The sequence below is a fragment of the Trichosurus vulpecula genome, chromosome 9, assembly GCF_011100635.1.
Source record: "Trichosurus vulpecula isolate mTriVul1 chromosome 9, mTriVul1.pri, whole genome shotgun sequence".
Taxonomy (NCBI): domain Eukaryota; kingdom Metazoa; phylum Chordata; class Mammalia; order Diprotodontia; family Phalangeridae; genus Trichosurus; species Trichosurus vulpecula.
In genome coordinates, this window is record NC_050581.1 from 178,236,771 (window position 1) to 178,258,466 (window position 21,696).

Below are 21,696 nucleotides of genomic sequence, written 5' to 3' on the forward strand. Positions count from 1 at the left end.
TTTCATTATGAGGATTTACACTTTGGAAATCCAGCAAATCCTATAAAATTAGAGCTTCATTTATTATCTTATTGGTTGTCTAAACTTAATAAAATGTTGGAGAAAATGTTAATGTAGATTAAGCTTTAAAGTGTATCGTATGCTTTGGAGAGCCAGTTGTTAAATACGTACTTACCAGTACACTGCTCTGTGTGGGTATATGTAATAATGATTTCTTTTTTTTATTTAAATTTATTTAATTTTAGTTTACAACATTTAGTTCCATAAGTTTTTGAGTTCCAAATTTTCTCCCCTTCCCTCTCCTTCCCTCTCCCCACCCAAGACAGCATGTAATCCAATATAGATTTTACATGTACCTTCATGTTAAAAATATTTTCATGGTAGTCAAGTTGTAAAGAAGAATTATAACCAATGGAATGAACCACAAGGAGGAAGAAACAAAACACAAACAAAAGAGAGAGCAAACAGTTTACTTCAATCTGCATTCAGACTCCATAATTCTTTCTCGGGATGTGGATAGCTTTTTCCATCATGAGTCTTTTGGAGTTGTCTTAGAATCTTGCATTGCTGAGAAGAGCCAAGTCTATCAAAGTCAGTCATCACAGATACAATGTGTCTGTAACTGTGTACAATGTTCTCCTGGTTCTGCTCCCCTCACTCAGCGTCAGTTCGTATAAGTCATTTCAGGTTATAATGAAGTCCGTCTGCTCCTCATTTCTCATTACACAATAGTATTCCATTGCATTCATACAACTTGTTGAGCCATTCCCCAATTGATGGGCATCCCCTTGATTTCCAGTTCTTTGCCACCACAAAAAGAGCTGCTATAAATATTTTTGTACATACAAGTAATAATGATTTCTGATACCAACTTCCCTCACCAGAATCCTCCCTTGTGACAAATAAAAGCAACGAAGCAAAGCCAATAGACCCTGCTTGATAGTGGAAGCTGCTTTTCACGCATGTAGCACAGATCTCCTCTGTCAAGAGAAGGGCAGTATGTTTCCTCACCAGTGCTCTGCAGTTGTCCCAGGACCATAGATTTTAGAACTGGAGGGTCTGTGAAGATCATCCATTCCGATGGCTTCATTTCTTACAGATGTGGAAACTGAAGGCCAGAGAGAGAGAGAGGTTGACCAATAGATCAGTTAATTGATCAGTATCTTGTAGGAAATATGCTGGCAGACACTGGATTTGAAACCCGGTCCTTTGATTCCAAATCCATTGTTCTTTTCTCTCTATCCCGTGCCAAGATAAGGTCATTACATGGGCCTTAGTTCTAATGTCTGCTACTTTTACATTATTAGGTAGATTGTTTTTTTCTTTATTTCACGTTTCTTGCTTTGCAGCCCTTCACAGTTTAGTGTGATTTTTTTTTTCCTGGCAACCTAGTTCTAGTATTGAAATCATCTTGAGTGTGGCGAATAGACTGACCCAGTCCTCAGACTCTGGGGACAAGGGACCGGCCAAAGACCCATTTGTTGCCTGTATTTTAGGGACTCTGATCAGCTATTTTTATAGTAGGAAGAGAGACTAGACCTCCGTAAGAATCTTCCGACTGAGGAAACTCCCCCCACAAAGTAAGTCAGCGTCTTCTCTACAGCTTTGAGAGAGCCATCCTGTCAGATGATTTGTCCAGGGTCACACAGCCAGTATGTGTCAAATGGGATTCCAGTCCAGATCTTCCCAGTTTTGAATCTGGCTATATCCATTTGACCAGACTACTTCACACATTTATTATTTTTGTTTTTATTATTTACAATAGACTATTTGAAAGTAAGGTATGGTCAAAAGTTACAACTTCCTGGAGAACTCAATTAGCGAGAAAGGGCTTCATTCTCTATTTCTGTTTTCTTCAAGTGCTCCAAGAGCTGTGATGGTGGCACACAGAGAAGAAGAGCTATCTGCGTGAGCCCTCACAATGATGTCTTGGATGATAGTAAATGCAGACACCAGGAGAAGCTCACCATCCAGAGATGTAACGAGTTCCTTTGTCCACAGTGGAAATCAGGAGACTGGTCAGAGGTAGGACTGTGAATGAATGAATGAATGAATGAATGGATGAATGAATGATTCAGTGAATAGATTTAAAAAATTAGCATTTACTGTGTGCCATGTACCATTCTGCACCCTGGGAATACAAGTACAAAAGTGAGACAATCCCTGTTCAAAGAATTAGGAGATAACACATATAGATATGGGACTGGGGGCCAAAGAAGGGTGTTTGGATTTGGCAAATCAATAAGAGGATGAGTAGAGCCATTGGAGTGTGGACTGACCCACCCTTTCCAGGAACAATGGAAGTATTGATTTGATTAGGGCTGCAGAGCTTGGGGTGATGGAGTGTGAATTGTAGCAGACAAAAAGAAGGTTGGGGTATAAAGTGAAGCCTGTCTGGGACCTGCTAAATACAATGGGCCACATAAGGTGCTCACTTATCAAAGCCGTATGAATCCCAAGGAGAGAGTTCTAGAGCTGAAAGTGTTAAGTCCCCCGGGGCACAGTCCCTCATCTGGAGAATACATCAGAATCCAGGTGGCCAAGGTCATCCACAGCATCCCAGACTGTTGACAGTCATCCTTGTCTTGACAAGGGACTCTGATGACTGGAAGAGAGAGTGAGGCTGATGATTTGCTCAGCTCTTCCTCACTTAAATCCAATTCATGTTCAAGTTGGTCTTCAGAATGAAGGATGAACAACAACTTCAGAAGAGTAGACTATGGCCTGGATGTAAAGTGAAGCATAGGTGGAGCCAGTGAGAGAAATGCACCGAGTACTCGAAATTGTCCTTTCTCTGATTGATAGCATGATGTCTTCCCCACCCCACCATGACACTCCTTTATCTTTTTCCACTTTCTCACCTGAGGAACTACCAGATGCAGGTAGACATTCTTAACCTTGGGTCTCCAAACTTATTTTGATAAAATGCATAATTAGATTCCATTGTAATCTGAGGCATTTTATTTTATACATTAAAAAATATTATTCTGCGAAGGGGTCCATCAGTGTCATCAGATGGTCAAAGGAGTCCATAGTAGGGAAAAAAAGTTAAGAACCTCCCATCATCACGTGATAGAGTCATATATTTAGAGTTTGAAGGGACATTAGAAGCCACTGAGTCCAACCCCCTCATTTTAACTGGTGGGGAGACTGAGGCTCAGAGCAGTTAGTGGAAGTGCAGATAGGGAAATTTATACTTGATATAAAGAATAGCTTCATAACAACTCAACTTTCCAAGAGTCAGATGGGCTGCCTTGAGTCATGGTGGGTTCCCCCTCACGGGAGGTCTTCAAGGCCACCTCTGGCCAGACACTTGCTGGAATGATGACTCTTGTTCAGAGACATGGTGGCCTGGATGGCCCTTAACGTCCCTTCCTCTCTGTGCTTCTGTGTTTTTAAACCACTAAATTAGAGTCACCTAATCTTCTTTCTGGTAGAAATACCACATGAAAGCAAGAATTTACTGGATAAAAATTTAAATACACAGCTTTCACTCCTAAATGGTAGTTATTCTGTAAGTACAAATTTCATTCTAGGATCTTTGAAGGCAGGACTGTTAGTCATTTTGGCTTTGTGTTTCCCAGTGCCTAGCACAATGACCTACATATAAATAGATGCTTAATAAATGGTTGTTGGTTTGGATTCAATTGGCTATGGACCGATTATCCATTCACTGGGCATTACAGCAGTTTAATTAAAACAAATAAGCTATACTTTATATACTATATAATTTATTTTTTAAGTGCACTCCAACACTGGGCAACCTGGGTGGGGAGGGACACTTGGACTTAGGAAGGGATCAGGTCTCCCCATCCCCACCTCTACCCCGCAAAGCCTTGTCCAGGAATAACCTGACTTTGCATACATCCTGTTCTCTGTTTGTCTCTTACAGTGCTTGGTCACTTGCGGAAAGGGGCATAAGCACCGCCAGGTCTGGTGTCAGTTTGGCGAGGAGCGGTTGAATGATCGAATGTGTGACCTTGCCACCAAGCCCGACTCGGTGCAGACCTGTCAGCAGCAGGAATGTGCATCCTGGCAAGTAGGGCCGTGGGGACAGGTATTTTAAATGACAAGGTTCTCGACTATGTTCTTTTCTCTCTAGACAGAAGCTGAGAAGGGACGTGCCATTGGAGGGGATTAAACATGTCCCCAGCATGCTGTGCTCGGACTGGAACTGGTCAGCAGTCAGGCAGACCTAATTTAATTGGCAAAATCATTTTGCCCTTGTTCTCTGTGCTGCTGTTTCTTTTGTGGTCCTAGCTGCACACGTCGATCCTGGGGCTTGCAAAGCCAGCCAGAGCCCATAAGCATTCAGCCGGATTAATGCTAGAGGTCATTCTTGGCTGAGGCTTTCCTAGAGTATGTGTGTTACAAATACAATATGGCATGTCGTTACAAGAAGCAGCTCGGGGTGGTGGGCGAGAAGACTGGCCTCAGAGTCAGGGAGAGGCCCAGCCTCTATCACACCTGAGATGGGTGACCCTGGGCAAGTCACTTAATTTCTAAGTGCCCCGGGCAACTCCTTAGAAATGTATTTGCACCGGGTGAAAGGATTTTCCATGCCTGTAACTCCCTCACCCCATATGCAACAAAACCCAGGACAGATAAACAGTGAGAAGCAAGCAGTGACCTATAGTGACTAGAAGACCTTAAGAGATCTGGATTCAAGGTGTCACCCTGGGCAAATTAAGGAAACTCTCCATGCCCCCAGAAACCCTCTGAGACCTTAAGTTATAGATGAGCTGCCAATCGAGATCAAAGCAGAATTTCCACCAAATGATGAAGTTTAAAACCTGGGACCCCCCAAGTCATCTGCTATAGCTGGTATCTGGAAAAGATTCAAGGGGAGTCTTTGAATGGGCACAGAGGAGCCAGGGGAGAACATACCCCAAGAGTTGCCCAGAAGAAAACTCTGAGCTGGCTTTTCAATCTGCAGGTGTCCTTACTAAGGAAAGCCATTGAAACATCTAAGTTCCAGTCATATGATGATGACTCAGAATTCTGCCAGCACAGACAAGACTACCATGGGGTTCATTTGGGTATAAACTCACAGTGATTATGAGCCTTAAAAGCCCAACTGTGTGTGCTGAAGTCCTAGTCATCAGTTAAAAAAAAAGAATTAATTTAATCTTATCATAATAGGTGCTTAATAAATGGTTGTTGGTTTGGATTGAATTGGAGATAGGCCAATTATACATTCACTAGTCATTGAAGTGCTTTAATTAAAATAAATAAGCTATGCTTTGTATACTATATAATTTATTTTTTTAAAGTGCACTCCAAGACTGGCCACGCTGTGTGGGGAGGGAGACATTTGGACTTGGGGAAGGGATCCGTTCTCTTCCCACACTCCCACCCACAGTATGAATTGTTATATTCTAAAACATTGATGTCAAATTCAGATATAAACAGATCCCTGCACCTGCATATATGCTTAGAAAACCACACATTCACATTATCTAAGTTGTATTTTTATTTATTTTGTTAAGCATCTCCCATTTACACTTTAATCTGATTGGGATATCACCTAGTGTTTCCCTGAGTTTGACATCTCTGCCTCAAGGACCTCGAGAGGTGGTTTAAATCATCTGGCTGTCTCCGGGCAAGCACTTGCTCTTTCTTTGGACATCACCTTCAGCCGGCCATTGGAGCTGCTTGACATTGTACTCACTATCATTAGGCAGAATCACTCTTGCCACAGATTAAGTAGGAATAACTGTTTTCTGTGGGAATCAGTCAGTCAATACGTATTGATTAAGGGCCTACTGTGTGCCAGGCACTGTGCCATAGTGTAAGCAGCAAGAATGCAATAATCTTTAACCACAAAGAAGCTTACTTTTCAATGTCAGAAACAAATGTACATAAAAATACTTGCAGCATGAATATAAATTTAACAGACAAGTATCTGCAGAGTAATTAAGTACAGTTTAGTTTGGAAGGGAGGAATGAGCAGCATAAGGAAAGGCTTATGGCAGAAGATGATGCTTACGTAGCATGTTAAAGAGAGGGTGCATCGAGGCAGAGGAAAGAAGGCCAGAAATGCTCCTTGGGAAGCCCTTAAAGAAGGCATCTTCTCTCCCACCTCCCCTTACCCAACACAACCATCTATTCCTAAGGTCACAGACCTAGAACTGGAGGGTCTGACCCAACCCCCCTCATCCTTCTCTAGACTGGTTCTAGGAACTGTTTTCCCAAATACATCCCTCTCTTATGTGTATTCTATATTAGAAAAAGCTTTTAATGCCTGAGTAGAGTAGAAAAGGAGAGTCGCTGAACAATTTCCCAATGCCTCCTCTGTCCACATGTAAGACGTTTGGGGAGCAGGGTTGAAGGACAGAGCACTACACAATGCCATCACATTTTTTGAATGTGTGAGTGTGTGTCCATCACAACGAGGAGATTTCTTTTATGTCCTGTCTTTATCAGACCAGCTCTGCCTCACCTCATAGCCGTAGAGTCCATTCTTCTACCTGGTTGAGTTCTGGGTTATTTCTGTTTCCAGCAATCCAGAGAATCACCTAGATTTGCCTTGTTTGCACAGGTGCTAGTCCCTTGGCCCCCTTGAGTTGCAGGTTCCTTGCCCCTTTTCTTTGTTTTGTGGAGGAGGTTGGGGAAAGAACCTTGGCTGAGGTCTCTGTGCCCTTGGTTTTTTTCTCCAGTGCAGTGTGACTTGTGGCCAAGGCTACCAGATGCGAGCCGTCAAATGCGTCCTTGGAGCTTATTTGTCTGTGGTTGATGACAATGAGTGCAATGCAGCAACCCGACCAACAGATACCCTGGTAAGAAGGCATTTCAGTGAGGCTGCTCAGTCTCTCATGGAGCATTGGGATTCAGACACCAGGCCGCCCAATCCCAGTCCTCCCCCTCCCCCGTGTTGGCTCGGAAGGAGTCTGTGGATAGCTCAGCACATCTGGATGGTTGGCTCAGTCACCTGGAGATCGGGGCCAGGAACTGCGACCAAATGAAATATTAATTTGTTTCAGGTTCTACTATTTTGATGTTGCAGTTTTATTCTGGTTGAGTTTGTATTATGAGAATCAGCATGACATAATGTCTAGGTCAGCAGCGACTAAACCGCAGGCTGCATATTGACTTAGAAAACCACGTATCAACATTATCTGGGTTCCAATGTATTTTTATTAACATTGTTAAATATTTCCCAATTACATTTTTATCTGATTCAAATAGCCGATGTTTGACATCTCTGGCAGAGAGTGGTATATTTAGAATTAAGAAGACATAGGTTCAAATCCTTCCTGAGACACTTAATAGTTAGGGTTTCTAAAGTAAGTTTCTTAATTTCACTGTGCTTCAGGCAATTCACTCTCCAGGACTTGTCTACAGAGTCATCTAGAAGTGGTATTTTGTGTAGAGGAAATCCTCACTCTGGGGCTTCCAAACACTAGAAATCTTAAATTGGGTGTGTGTGGGCATGTGCATGTGTGCGTACATGCGTGAATGCGTCTTTGTTTATATTTTTGGATTTATCATATTAGCTAACATTTTTTAGAAAAAAAGAAATATAGGAGAAAAGCATGTTCATTCCATGATAAATTACATTTTGTAGTATATATCAGCATGTTTGCTGGATAACTGAAATGAGGGAAAATAATTCTACAAGTTAGAGTCTTCTTTACATTTCTGTTATGAAAGGTATGTTAACTTATTTCCCAAATACAAGTATTGGGATGCCCCAGTACACTTAGTTTGGGTCCCTCATGTGAAATATAAGTCCATGTAGAAATTCAAATGAATTCATTCTTTGATAGCCACCTATGACCACAGACTACTTAGTTTAAAACAAATGATTACCATGGCCAAATGAAATTTGAACAAAATTCTAATTAATTTTTTGTTATGGACACCAGATGTTGAGGCTTTGGACTAACATGAAATTATCTCATGGGTATACTATTACACAGTGTGTCAAGCTTCCTTTTTTCTTTATCAAAACTTTAAACATCAAATTGTATTAATTCCAAGTAACATAAAAATGTAAACTTTTTTTTAAAAAAGCTGATTCTTTTTGTGGTGCAGCTTCAGTTCAGGGTTGGCAAGCGAAGGTGGTTTTTTCCTGTTAATAGGAGGCTCCCATTTTGTCTTTGGTCTTCCCTTGGTATAGGCCCTTTATACGTTCAACTCTTTTGTATTCTATTGATAGTGAGATTATCTGTTCTAATGTTGAGCACAGGAGTGTGTGAAATGAATGTATAAATGACAACATTTATTAGGCCCTTACTACGTGCCAGTCACTGGGGTAAACAATGGGAATACGAAAACAAGACAGTCCCTGCCCTGAAGAAGCTTACCTTTTAATAATATAATGGAGCTAGAGTTAAAGGAGTTGGTGAGGGCATACGTATGGAAGCATGATGTAGAGAGGCTCGAAAGGGTCATGGTGGGCCCGGTGATGGGCAAAGATCAGATAAAAGCTTACGTATTATAGTCCAGGGACCCAGAGATAGCCCATTATAACAATAATAGTTAATGCTCGTCTAGAGCATCAAAGTTTATAAATGTTTTGCATCTGTCATTTCATTTGAACCCCACAACAACCCTGTGAGATAGATGCTATTCTTTACAGATGACAGAGGCCAAGAGGACTTAGGTGACTAAGCTAGAATCACACAGCTATTTAGGGTTCAAAGTCAGGTCTTCCTGACTCCACATCCAACACACTACCCATTTTTCCACCTCATATCTCACTATTTATCCTTGTACTTTATCTCAGCAGTTAGATTTTAGACTTTATGCAGACAAATCTACTTTAATACATGGAAATGCCCTCATTCAGGAGCCGCCATCCTCCACCTTATATATTGGTCATACTCTTTGCTTCTTTCTTTAACTCATCAATATGGAACGTACTATGGTGTGTAATGATTTTCTGATTACAAGTCAGTCTATAAGGGAATTCTTATAGAGAAAAAAACAATTAGTGAAATTTGTTGGATGGTTTTAGACCAAGTCAATAAGATGAAGCAAATTCCATTCCAATTCAATTTTTGGAATCATGATGCACATAGAATTTTCTGCCCATAAGAAGGAGATGGTGGAAGATACTGGCTTTGGGGTGAGATGACTTGAGTTCAAATCCAGCCTCTGGCATATATTACCTGTTTGACCTCAGAAAAATCTCTTAACCTTTCTATATCTCACTTTCCTCATCTGTAAAATAAGTAAGTTGAACTAGATAGGTTCTAAGGGCTCTTTAAGATAAATCTGTGGTCTTATGAATTTGAAGTATGCTATCTATACTTACTGAATCTAAAACTTCTTGACCATGGACCTAATAAAGTGACCGTGTCTGACATATCACTTTCTACACCTGTAGGATTCCCCTCTCCTCTCTCAACCGAAAGGAAGAATGAATGTTTCATGCTCTGTTCTCTAGGCCTAAGATTGGTCATTGCCATGCACATCTGGCTGCCTTTTCTTGTTGCTTTCTGTTATATAAGTGTAGTCATTGTGTATGCTATCATTTCATTCTACTGTCTTCACTTTGCATCAGTTCATAAAAGTCTTCCTATGATTCTTTGAATTTCTCCTACTTGCAGCATCTTTGCCCATGCAGTCTCCTCTGTCTGGAATAGGTCCCTGTGTGTCTCTACTTAGAGAAGTCCTGCCCATGTTATAAGTATAAAATCAAAATCTGCTTTCTTAGTTTAAAAAAAAGAGATCCCCCTTATTTTCTCTGAGTTCTCCTTCCCTTATAGGGGATTTCTTCCTGTTTTCAACCCTATGCAGGTTGTATATTTCTTGTGGTACATCTCTTCTAATTTATATTATAGTGATTTGTGTATTTGTCTTGATACTTCCTCCCCTACCGGGGCAGAAACTGGGTCTTATATCTTCATATCCCAATACCCAGTGTGTTGTCTTGCACATACTGAATTGAATTAACTTATTGTATGAAGAGAATGCCTCACAGTATTTTATGCTTTGGAAGAGGCATCTACTCCCTCTATTTTTTAAAAAAAAATTTACATTTGGCTCACCAAAATTATTCTTTGACATCATCAGAAAGAAAGCAAGGTGCTTGATCAGCATAGCAGATTCATGCCTTATTATAGGTCCTCATTTTTGGAGTGTGTGTACAGCATTTGGCCTCCAGAATGAACAACTTGTCATGAATAGCAATTTCATCCACTCATTATAGCCTGTAAGAATGGAGTATCTGTGGAATAATGTCAGTCTTAGACCAAAATGGTTGTGGGAAAGTATTAACATGGTCCTGTTTAGTGGTTGGGGGAATCACCATCTGATTTCTCATTAACCAGCAGAGTCATAGAATTTTAGATCCAGAAGAAAACTTAGATATATGAACCCTTTCATTTCTTCAAAAGGAAAACCAAGGTCCAGTGAAGCGACATTGATTTACCTAGATTTTGATGTTGATTTGGATAAAATATCCCATCCTATTGCAGTAGAAAATACAGAGAGGGGTGAGCTAGAAAATAATACAGTTAAGTTGAACTGGGACTGGTTGAATGACTTTAACCAAAGAATAGTCATTCATTAATGATATTACCTGGGAGGGACTCTCTAGTGGAATGTCCCAGGCACTTGACCCTGTGCTATTTAACATTCTTATCAGTCACTTGGATAAAGATTTAAATGGCACTCTTATAAAATTCAAAGTGACACAAACCTAGGAAGACTAGCTGACATGATAGATGAAGGAGTCAGGGTTCAACAATATCTTAAAAGGCTAGAACACTGGGCCAGTCCAATATGATGAAATTTAGTGAGGATAAATGTAAAAAGTCTTAGCCTCACGTTCAAAGAGTTGAACTCACAAGTTTGATGCAAGCTAAGGAATGGTTTGATAGCATTTTGCTGGAAAAAATTATGGAGGTTTAAGTTGATTGTAGACTAATTAAGTGTCGACAGTATGATGTGGGAGCCCCCAAAGCTAAGGCAACCTTATGCTGGATTATGAGAAGCCTAGAATCTGGGAATAAAGAGGTAAGAGACCCTTAGCATTCCGCCATGACCATCTGTAACTGGATTATTGTGCTCAAGTGTGGGAGCGTCGTTTCAAGAACATGGATCAGCAGCACAATATCCAGAGCTGGGGATCCAGTATAGGATCTGAAGGAAGTAGGGATGGTGAGCCTGCAGAAGACATGGCTAGGGACATAGGGGCATGAGTGCAGCCTTCCAGTATTTGATGGGCTGTCAAATGGGAACAGAATTCGTCTTGTTCTGTTTGGCTCCAGAGGACAAAAACTGGAACAAAAGGACTAAAGAGGCAGATTGAGATCAAGACTCAAGAAAAACATCCTAACAATTGGAGCTGTCCAAAAGTGGTATGGGCTGTCTTGGGAGGTCATCAGGTGGATTTCCCCTTATTAGAAGGAGAGATTTAAAGATTAAAAGATTTAAAGAACTATCAGGTATCTTATAGAGGGGATTCTCATTCAGAAAGAGACTAGATGGCCACAAAGGCGCATCCCAATTCTGAAATCCTGGATGTGTATGAAGGGCCTGAACTCACACAAGTCATTAGTGGAAGATTTGAGACTTTCCAAGATTCCTTTCCTCCATGTTTCTATCATACAGCCACCCAAACTTAACATTTGTTCATTTTCTGGACAGGACTGTGAATTAGTGCCTTGCCAACCTCCACCATCTGCACCAGAAGCAAGAAGAAGCACCAACATTCAAAGAACCCAATGGAGATTTGGATCTTGGACTCCAGTAAGGAATTGAATGGTTGAAGAGGTTGGGAGCAGGGGAGAGTGGATGAATAAAGAGTGATGGATGGGACTTTTTTTTTAGAGGTGATTATTAAAACTGGTCCACTGTCCAATGAGAGAGTTTCCATAACACATCTTCATGTCTGTCAACCCCAGTGCTCGGCAACATGTGGAAAAGGAACCCGGATGAGATATGTCAGCTGTAGGGATGATGAGGGCTCAGTGGCAGATGAGGAAGCCTGTTCCACCCTCCCTAGGCCATCAGCAAAGGAAGTGTGTGCTGTGACCCCTTGTGGGCAGTGGAAAGCCTTGGATTGGAGCCCTGTAAGCAAGGGAATGATTGATTTGGGGCTGGGGTGATTGGGTTTGGATAGGGGTGGTGGTGGCAGCATCAGAATGGTAGAGGGCTCTGTTCCATTTACCAATAGCTGGATTATAATAGCGGGATTTATTTTGTGATTTTCCTCCCACCGCCATCATGCTGCTGTCTGTGTACATGCAATATCTTTCTGCCATCTTCACCAAAATGCACATTTTTTTCTTCTATGTATGACCATATGACAGCTGTATTTCCTTTCTGAATGTCCATCACAGTGCTCCGTGTCCTGCGGACAAGGTAGGGCAACTCGGCAGGTGGTATGTGTCAACTACAGCAACCAGGTAGTTGACCAGAGTGAGTGCGACGTGGATTATATCCCAGAAACAGAACAGGACTGCTCCATGTCTCCCTGCCCACGCCTGAACCATGACCGGGACCTCCCCCAACACCCCTTCCAAAACAAGGACTATCGCCCCAGAAGTGCCAACCCCAGCCGCACCCATGTGCTTGGTGGCAATCAGTGGAGAACCGGACCCTGGGGGGCAGTAAGTATTCACAAAGACCTTTCTCTGCTTCCTTGGCCCAGTTCTAATGAGTGGAGTCTGGGGGAAACTGACCGGAGGCATCACTAGAGTATTGCTCTGGTCTCCATGCCATTGTGCTGGTGTATTTTGATTTGATTCAGACAAACTATAAAAGCAGAATTGTGGGAGCTGAAGCCTGGCCACGTGACACGGTTTACATGCACCTATTAAGTTGCAATGACTTTAGGGACATCACTCCTGTGGAGTATTGAGCTTTCTGCTGTAAGATGAGTGTTATGGTCTGACGGTCCACAGTGGGGATATTGGGACTGTGATTATGATAGATCCTCCAAGAGATGGACAGCTCTGATCTGTGGGGAAATTAAGCAGAGGGAAGTTTTTCTAGAAGGAGAGTTTGAAATGAAAGCAATTTTCTTCCTTGCTATCTTTAAGATGAATGCACTCTCAAAATGACATAGCTGGCTATGGTACTGGAAGAAGGTTATTACCCTGGATCAGGAGGTAAATGCTAGTATAGCTAATGTGATTGGCGTGATGAACAGGTAAATTAGGAAGAATCTTTGAAATTAGCAAAGGGAAATGGGCTCTCTCTCTCCCTCCGTCTCTCTCTCTCTCTCTCTCTCTCTCTCTCTCTCTCTCTCTCTCTCTCTCTCCCCAAAAGTAAAAGTAAATGATGAGGCGAAACACCAAGAAACGGCTTCATTTAATTGAGTGGCAGGTGTGCTTTGTGGAAAACAATCCCAGTTATTCCTCAACCCTGTGTAAAGGCAGTAGGAGTTTATTCATTGTTATGCTTGTTGTTCAGTCATTGTTGTCATGTCCAATTCTTTGCAACCCCATTTGAGGTTTTCTTGGCAAAACTATTGGAGTGGTTTGCCTTTTTTTCTCCACCTCATTTTACAGATGAGGAAACTGAGGCAAACAGCATTAAAGTGACTTGCCCTTTGTCACACAATTAGTAAGTGTCTGAACTTGGATTTAAACTCCCAAAGATGAAGCATCCTGACTGAGGCGGGGACACTCTATTCACTGCGCCACCATTATGCAGTTACCTTTGAAAGACATGGGTTTTTATTCATTCTGTTGTCACCCTCTGAATGGTTGTATCTAATTATTTAATGGGGTGAAGAGCATTGGACTTTGGGAGGAAAGTGGGCATGAGTCAATAAATTGGTTTTATTTTCAGGGGAGGAATATTTATGCCTGAAAGTTCTATATGTACCAGCCTTTGATATTCTTCCCTTTCTTTCCTCCCCTTTTCCCTCCAAGTGCCCCCCCTTATCTTTCTTTTCATAGGTCATAAAGGATTTAGGCTTTGAGGGATTAAAAAGTGGCTAATGGGGATAATCTCTGAGTACCCCATGATTCTTCCTGTTTCAAGAAACTCAAAACCTATACCCATGCATTGTAATGATAGCTTTTAATGCTTCCCCAGAGAAAGATGCAATCATTATTTGGGACAACTTGGGCCACCTTGTCTTCCTTTCAGGATTAAAAACCTTGCCTCTGGGCAGCGTTCCAATTCCTTTAGGATTTGGTCCATTGACTCTTCCAGCATTGGCCAATCCCATTCTTCCCCCTTTGTGCACAGAGGCTTTAGGCCTAAGTAAAGCTATCCAGTCTTGGTTTGACACACCTGCTCTGCTCTGCTACTTAAGACAACCAAGTGTTCATAAAGCCTTTACAGACTAAGAATCTAGAGTCACCAATGAAGTCTGCTTGGAATTGGAAGTCCATTTTGTAAGGGATGAATGAACAGTTCGCATCTTTTTTTTTAAATGAATGCAGAAAAGTAGTCTTTGTCTGCAACTCACTTGGAAACAGTGCAGCTCTCCAGAGCTCTAGCCTTCTTGTCAAAGGATTGGTTGATGGAATGACAGTGTTCCCTTATACTTACGTCAGGCTCACTTGCATTTAACTGATGTGGAGAGAGTGGCAGAAAGGTTTTTTTCTTCATGTAGTCACCCAGGGAGCACAGAAAGCTTGCTAGCAAAATCACAGGTGTTCAGATAACTGAATACCTGTAAATGTCAGAAGAAAGTTCTGGCTGACAGGAGGGGTGGATCATTGGGTTCCAGAGTTACAGCAGATAAACAAAAGAACGGCAAATAAAACTGATTAGAATTATAAGCAGATCTATAAAATAGACATTTGGGCATTGGTGTAAATTCCCAGATCTAAATCTAGAAATACTCAGAGATGTTTTAGCATGCTAAGAGGAATTGTAGGCCAGCCTTGAAGTTTGGAACATCTGGACTCAAATCCTGCCTTTGGCACATATCGGCCATATGACCTTGGCTAAAACATTTAATCTCTAAGTGCCCCCAGGCACCTCTATGAGACAGGAGTTCCTAACATTGGTAAAATTGCAGGTCAAGGGCTAAATAAACACCTAAGTGAAAGAGTTAAAAATTTACCAAGTACCTGCCTACTAATGGGCAGAGTAATAAAGTCATAGAAAGAGCCCAGTGTTGGAGTCAAGGGACCTCAGTTCAAATCTCAGCTTTGCTACCAGAGAAGTTGGCCCAGGGCCAACCCAGATATTTAAATAGTCACTTGATTTCTCTGGTTCTTCATCAGTAAAATCATGGGGTTGGACTAGATCGTTTCTTTCAGTAAAGCTCTGAACCTCTGTACCAGTCCTGGGCTAGGCATTGAGGAAAACGGGGAGGAAACTTGTGACGTGGTCACTGCCCTTGAGAACCAAACAGCTTTGTGGGAAAGATAAGCTAAGGAACCAAAACAACTTGAGAACTCTATAAAGTTGTATATAATCAAGGGATAAGCAATGCAGGCAAGTGACAGATTTCATATAATTCCACCACGAAGGTGCCGACTCTATTTAGTGAATTCCTACAGAATTGAGTGAGGCACATAGACAGCAACCCATTGGCTCAGGATCACATGTCGCTAAACATTTAACGAACATTAATTAACTGCCTACAGGTGCCAGGTTGTGCTAGGTGCTAGGGATGCAAAGACTAAAAACAAACAAACAAAAAACCCCACACTCTGACCCTGGGGAGTTTGTATTCTACTGGAGGAAATAAGAGAAAATAACGTGTGTGTGTGTGTGTGTGTGTGTGTGTGTGTGTGTGTGTGTGTGTATATACACACATACACACACACACACACACACATATATATATATATATATAGACACATATATATACACACATATATATATCCACACGTATATGTATGTACTCACAGTTCATACTGGATTACTTAGTGTTTATGATGAATGAAAGGAAGGGAAGGAGAGAGGAGGACAAGAGTAGAGAGGAGGTAAGGAGAGAAAAGAGGTTAGGATTGGGGAGTGGAAGAGAAGAAGAGGAAAGGAGGGGAGGGTTGAGAAGGGAGGGAAGGAGAGGGGAGGACGAGAGCTGGAGAGGAAGGGAGAAGAGAGGATAGGACTAGGGAGGGGAGGGGAGAGAAGAAGATAAGATGAGAGGAGGGAGGGAAGGAGGGGCTATGACAAGAAAGGAGGTGAGGGGAGAAGAGAGGATAGGAGTGGGAAGTGGAGGAGAGAATATGAGAGTGGAGGAAGGGGAGGCGAGGGCAGAGGAACTGTACCAAGTGCTGGGGAAGCAATTGTCAAAAGCAAAGCTCATTTCCCTCAAGGACTTTGCATTCTCACAGGGGACATTCCAACTCATGTAAGGAGTGGTAAACAAGGAATGATATTTTGGTTTGTGAAATTGCAAGGAATGGCATGGCCAGACCCAATGCCAGAGTTAAATTGATTTGTTTCTAGAACTGGCCAAGGTGGGGGAGGTGTTTAAAAATCACAAACCCCAATATTTTGAGGGCCATCCATAGCATGTAGACCAGAATCCTATAGGGATTCGTGTGAACTGAATAGTACAAACACACACACAAACACATTCATATACATCAGACTGATTCCCCAGAGAAAATAATAATCTACTGCACATGCAAGTTTAAAAACAAAAACAACTTCTGTTTGACCAGTGAGGGCAAGGACTATAATTCCCAACAGCAGATAATGGCAGTGGGCAAGAGGACTGTGGTAGGGAAAGGAATGCCTCAGTGTAAGATGAAGCTGGACAAGTAGTGATATTTTGTGTTTGGAAATAATAGCATTTGTTTGGGGTTAGATAAGGCTTGAAAATTCAATATCTGAACAAAGACCTCGAAACTGTGGCTGATTCACCTCAAGGCTTATAGGATCTTGGGAACTGGGTTGCTTATGTAACAGATGGTTCCTTTATAGGTGAATCAGGCTAGTTTGAGCACAGGAGCTGGCAAACACAGAGAGAGTTTAGAAAGATAAGGAAATTATGCAAAGGAGAAAATACCCCTGAGATGCAGAGGAAATGAGAAAGCTATGCAAAAACAGCATGGGAAGTTCCTGCAGTGCATTACTGGGTCTATGAAAAGCATGATAGGGAATAATGAGGATCAACATGTTTCTGGAGGGAAATCTGACCATATGGACTTGACCAGAACACATTGGAAAATGCAATGAGCGATTGCTCCGAAATATTGGGAAAGGGTTGGAAAGAAAGCAGGTAGTCCCAGGCATTGTATTGAAGGCTCCCTTACCTGCTCACTGATTTAGACCTAGAAAGGACCTTAGAGGCCATCTCATCCAGCCCCCTTTTTACAGAGGGGAAGACTGAGTCCCAATGACATTAAATGACTTGCCCAAGGTTACCATCTGGGTAAATTGGAGCCCAGATCCTTTAACTTTACAGCCCAGACCTCTGGGTGTTGTAACGATCCTCTGGGTGATCGTTGTGAAGAGCATCCCTTTTCTTTCCACAGTTAAGTAACCCGAAATTGAAGCTTTATTAGATATACACCAAGTGCGAGATTTGGCCCATTGGTTGTAAGGAAGCTGAGTAGTGGAGTAGAGAGCTGAATCAAAATAAACATTTGGAGTTGTGAGTGGCAAATTCTTTTTTTTTTTAAATCTCACCCCCTTGACCTTTCAGAAAGATGCTAGCAAGATGACATGAAATAATAAATGTGTTTTGAAAAGAAAAAAAGTTTTCTCTTCCTCCCCCCTTTAAAAAATTATCATAGTCATTTCTGGATAGATGCTCCTGCCTGCACCCCCCCCCCACACACATCATCATCATCATCATCATCATCATCATCATCATCGTCTGATTCATCCTGCGTCCTAAAGAAAAGCAATGAAGTAAATGCAATTCACCATTGACTACATCTCACTGTGTGTCCAGGACTAGGAGGGGGTGGCCCCCCTGCCATCTGCCCTGGTCAGTTCAGGGCACTGCATTTTAATGATTAGATGAGTTGTTAACATTTGAAGAAACACGCATGAACAGCATTGCAATCAGTCTCTTTACAAATGGGCTTAAAGTACCCCCAAAGAATGCTTGCTTCAGTTAGTACTCTTCATTCAAATACTAAATCTACTTTCCCCTAAGATCCGAGATCTTATCTGGAAGGAACCATCTAGTCCAACCCTCTCATTTTACAGATAAAAAAACTGAGATCCAGAAAGGTTAAGGGACTTGCCCAAGATATGTCAGGTAGTAGGTGACCAAATGCTAGTTTCATTTTCTATTTTTCCAGGCTCCTTATTGGTTTTTCTGTTACTTGGAGTTGACTGTTAACCTTTTCATTTATAGTTGCGCAACTATTTTTTGAATGTCTGCCCTCCCACATATCTGAGTTCCCTAAAGGTTTAGAAAAAGTATAAAATATGCCTTTGGCCTCAGGGTGCTTAGAGTTACTCAACAGTATGTAGACTCCAGTGGTCTTCTCAATGGCTTCTCATCATTTTGTCAATTTTCAAGATACTCTTCATCCCATTAGTCCATCACTTGAAGTTAGCTCTTCTTGCTAGCAAGGGACTTGGATTAATTTCTCGAATTGATTTGTTCAGTGTTCTAGTACGTGTGCTGGTGGGTTCCAGCGGCGAGTTGTTGTCTGTCAAGATGAAAATGGATATGCTGCCAACGATTGTGTGGAGAGACTGAAACCTGATGAGCAGAGATCCTGTGAATCTGGCCCCTGTCCTCAGTGGGCTTATGGCAACTGGGGAGAGGTGAGATTACCTTCTGCTGTTGTGCCAAAAAAAAAGCGAGCGAGACTCGGATATAAATTTAGATGTGGATTTATTGAAGCACTCAACTGTTCGGAGTAATTACTCAAATTGAACAGCCCTGAGCAAAGGGAGAGAAAGAATATTTAAAGGGAAAGAACACAATTAGATTTCCGTGGAGAAGGGAACACAAACAGCGGGGTCTATGGAGATGGGAGTACAAACAGTGGAATCCGTGGAGATAGGAGTAAAAACAGTGGGGTGAGCTGGGGCAAGATGGAGAAACTGGAGGGGGGGGCAGGGCATAACACTGCCTTCTGTTTACTTTGTTGATGGAAGTCATGTCAGCCATTCCAGGCTAATTATCCCATGTTGGTTTGATTTGGTGGGGGAAGGGGGAAGGAGGAAGGAGGACAGACCAGAGATTTGGGATTTTATTAAGGACCTGGGATTTTATTCCTGTTGGAAGCTGCCTTCAAGGAATCACTCTATACTGATACCTGTTGACAACACCTGTAATTTATCTCATTAGACAACTATAGGCATTAAAAAGGTAGTCACACAGCCATTGTATGTTAAAGGGAAGATTTAAATTAAGTTCTTTCTAACTCTGTGGCCAACTCTCTATCTATTGAATTTTGCCACCTTTCCCATAGGTTACATATTTTAAATGAGGTACAAACACTTATAAACACTGCCTCTGGCATTTACTAATCAACTAAGTATTTATTAAACTCCTACTGTTTGCAAGACCTTTAGTAGGTCCTAGGGATAAAAAGACAATACCCTCCCTCCCAGCCACTGCCTTCACTTAAGGCCTCTGAACCCTAGTTTCCCTATCTGTAAAATGGGGATGATGCTGCCTGCCCTGTGTACCTTATAGGATGGTAAAGAACTTTGTAAACTTTAAAGCTATGTGTCAGCTCCGTCATTATTGTTCATATTAAACTCAATGATTCATATCATTAAGGCAATAATCTTGAATTATCAGCAATTTTTCTGGATCTTTCCGGAAAATACAGCAGCCCACCACTTGTAGCCTTTTAAAGGTGTTTTAATAATTAAGTGAGTAATTAGTAGTTAATGTATGAAAATACTCACTGGAGCAGTATTGACTTTTGCCTCATTATTAATGGGCTTAATGTATTCCCAGAGTTTATTTTCTTTAGCGAGTAACTATTTTTCTCAAGTCTTCTTTTCATTTGAGTATTAAGCCTACTTTTTCATCCAACCATAGGTTCCCATGATCCTCAACTAAGGGAAGAAGAAACCCCAGAAGCCATCTAGCCTATAACCTCCTCATTTTACAGATGAGGAAACTGAGATACAGGGAGATCCAGTGACTTGCCCAGGGTGACAGTAGTAAGGGGAAGAAGTAGGTTTTCAACCCCAATCCCCTGCCTTCCAGTCCATCTCCTTCCATGCAATGTGCTGCTTCTGTTCATGGGTTCCCTAGGTTCAGAAGAGACCCAATATTCTGAATTTGGAAAGCTTTAATGCATGCAGTGCGATTATTCCCATCTGAGCTGTGTTTTACTCTTTGGAGTGAATAATTATTAATGCATCTTCTGTTTTTTAACTCCTCAGCTGTTGTTTGTTCAAAATTCTAATTTGCTGGGCCATGAAGTTTGTCTTGAAGTAGCTAAGCCCATTTCTAGCAACTTTGGAATACACAGGATAGAACAATGTCAAATTCTTCTCTTGTCTTAACTATAAATTTTATGTGGTAAATATGAGGATTGAAGGTTGGAAAAGACTGAAAAAGCACACATGAAACTCTTTGAGCCTAGTGGGTACATCATTCCAAATATTCACCTCCCTAAAATCATTTGTTTATGTTCAGTTGTGTTAAACATGTAACTAATAGGCCAAAGCAGCAGTCAAGATTTTGGTTGGCTTCCATCATCTCGTATTGGCAGACTCTTAGCAGAATAGAAGATAAAGCTCTACTTGGTGTTGTATGCACATGTTGCCAGTTTCCCTGAACTCCTTGGAGAAGCCAGCCCTTCTCTCCCACAAATCTCTCTCCTGGGATTATGACAGGGCTTCTGCTGTTGCAGAACCACCAAAAGAGTCAAGAGTTGTGCATGATGGATGTTGTCATCACCAGCCAGAGGATGGAGTTTCTGTGGGAGGCCTGGCTCTTGACATCATGACATCAGGGAAATGAAATCCCTTTCTTCACAGCAACACAATTTTGTTCCTATATCAAAAGGCTTTGATTTCATCAGAAATCAGAAATTCCCCTCACATTCCCACCAATTTGCTCATTCATCCTTGCAGAATGCAGTATTTGTTTAAGGAAATGGAGTCAGCTTCAAAACCATTTGATGGAATCCTAAAGAGAATATTAAGGATTGGAATAAAGAAAGCTCCTTGAACGATTTGGCAATTCTTAGATGTATATGCCTAGATTTTTCTTTTATAGTCTTAGATACTTTGGCCCAATACAAAGAGCCAGTGTTCTGGAATTAGAGGTCCCGAGTTCAGTTCTCCTCTCAGGCACTACTGGTATAACCTTGGGCAAGTCCCCTCCCTGAGTGACTTCCTTCATCTCTAAACTGAGGAGATTGGACCCCATGGCCTCTGAGGTCCCTTTTAGCTCTGAATCTAGGATCCTATCACATAAAGTCTCCTTTTACCTTTAGTCAGGTGACCTTCTGTTTATGTAGGAAAGTCACTGAATTGGAATGGGAACTATTGTCCATTGTACTTTATACTTAAAGAATTCCATGCTTTTTCTACCACTGCAGCTGGCAACCATGTTCATGCTTGAGGTGCTGTATCTGGAGGAAAAAAAATACCATCATCTGGTTACCAACGTGCTAGTGATGGTCCTCTCTGAATTTATGTTGGCTGATCTTTAGACAGTAATCCTAGAGTTTGTGTAGGGAACACATGCATACCTTTCTAATTTGGCAGGATCCATGAAAGCCTAGGTTTACTGGCTTAGCCTTCTAGCCCCTGGGTCCCTTCCATACCAAAATGAGACATTAGAGTAGAACATTGGTGGAGATTACTTATCATAGACCTTCATATTCTCCATTCAAAGTGTGGTCCTATGTATCAAACACCTGCCCATCCTCTGTT

General features: G+C 41.6%; 1 protein-coding gene across 1 annotated transcript in view; it reads left to right on the forward strand.

Annotated features, from left to right (window-relative positions):
• Positions 1-21,696, forward strand: part of ADAMTS9 (ADAM metallopeptidase with thrombospondin type 1 motif 9) — a 191,911-nt gene that overhangs the window by 89,078 nt on the left and 81,137 nt on the right. The window contains exons 21-27 of the mRNA XM_036738867.1: positions 1,861-2,025; positions 3,893-4,057; positions 6,660-6,779; positions 11,602-11,703; positions 11,859-12,026; positions 12,297-12,566; positions 18,448-18,609. Coding sequence (XP_036594762.1) covers positions 1,861-2,025; positions 3,893-4,057; positions 6,660-6,779; positions 11,602-11,703; positions 11,859-12,026; positions 12,297-12,566; positions 18,448-18,609 — 1,152 coding nt within the window. The remainder of the gene's footprint in view (positions 1-1,860; positions 2,026-3,892; positions 4,058-6,659; positions 6,780-11,601; positions 11,704-11,858; positions 12,027-12,296; positions 12,567-18,447; positions 18,610-21,696) is intronic.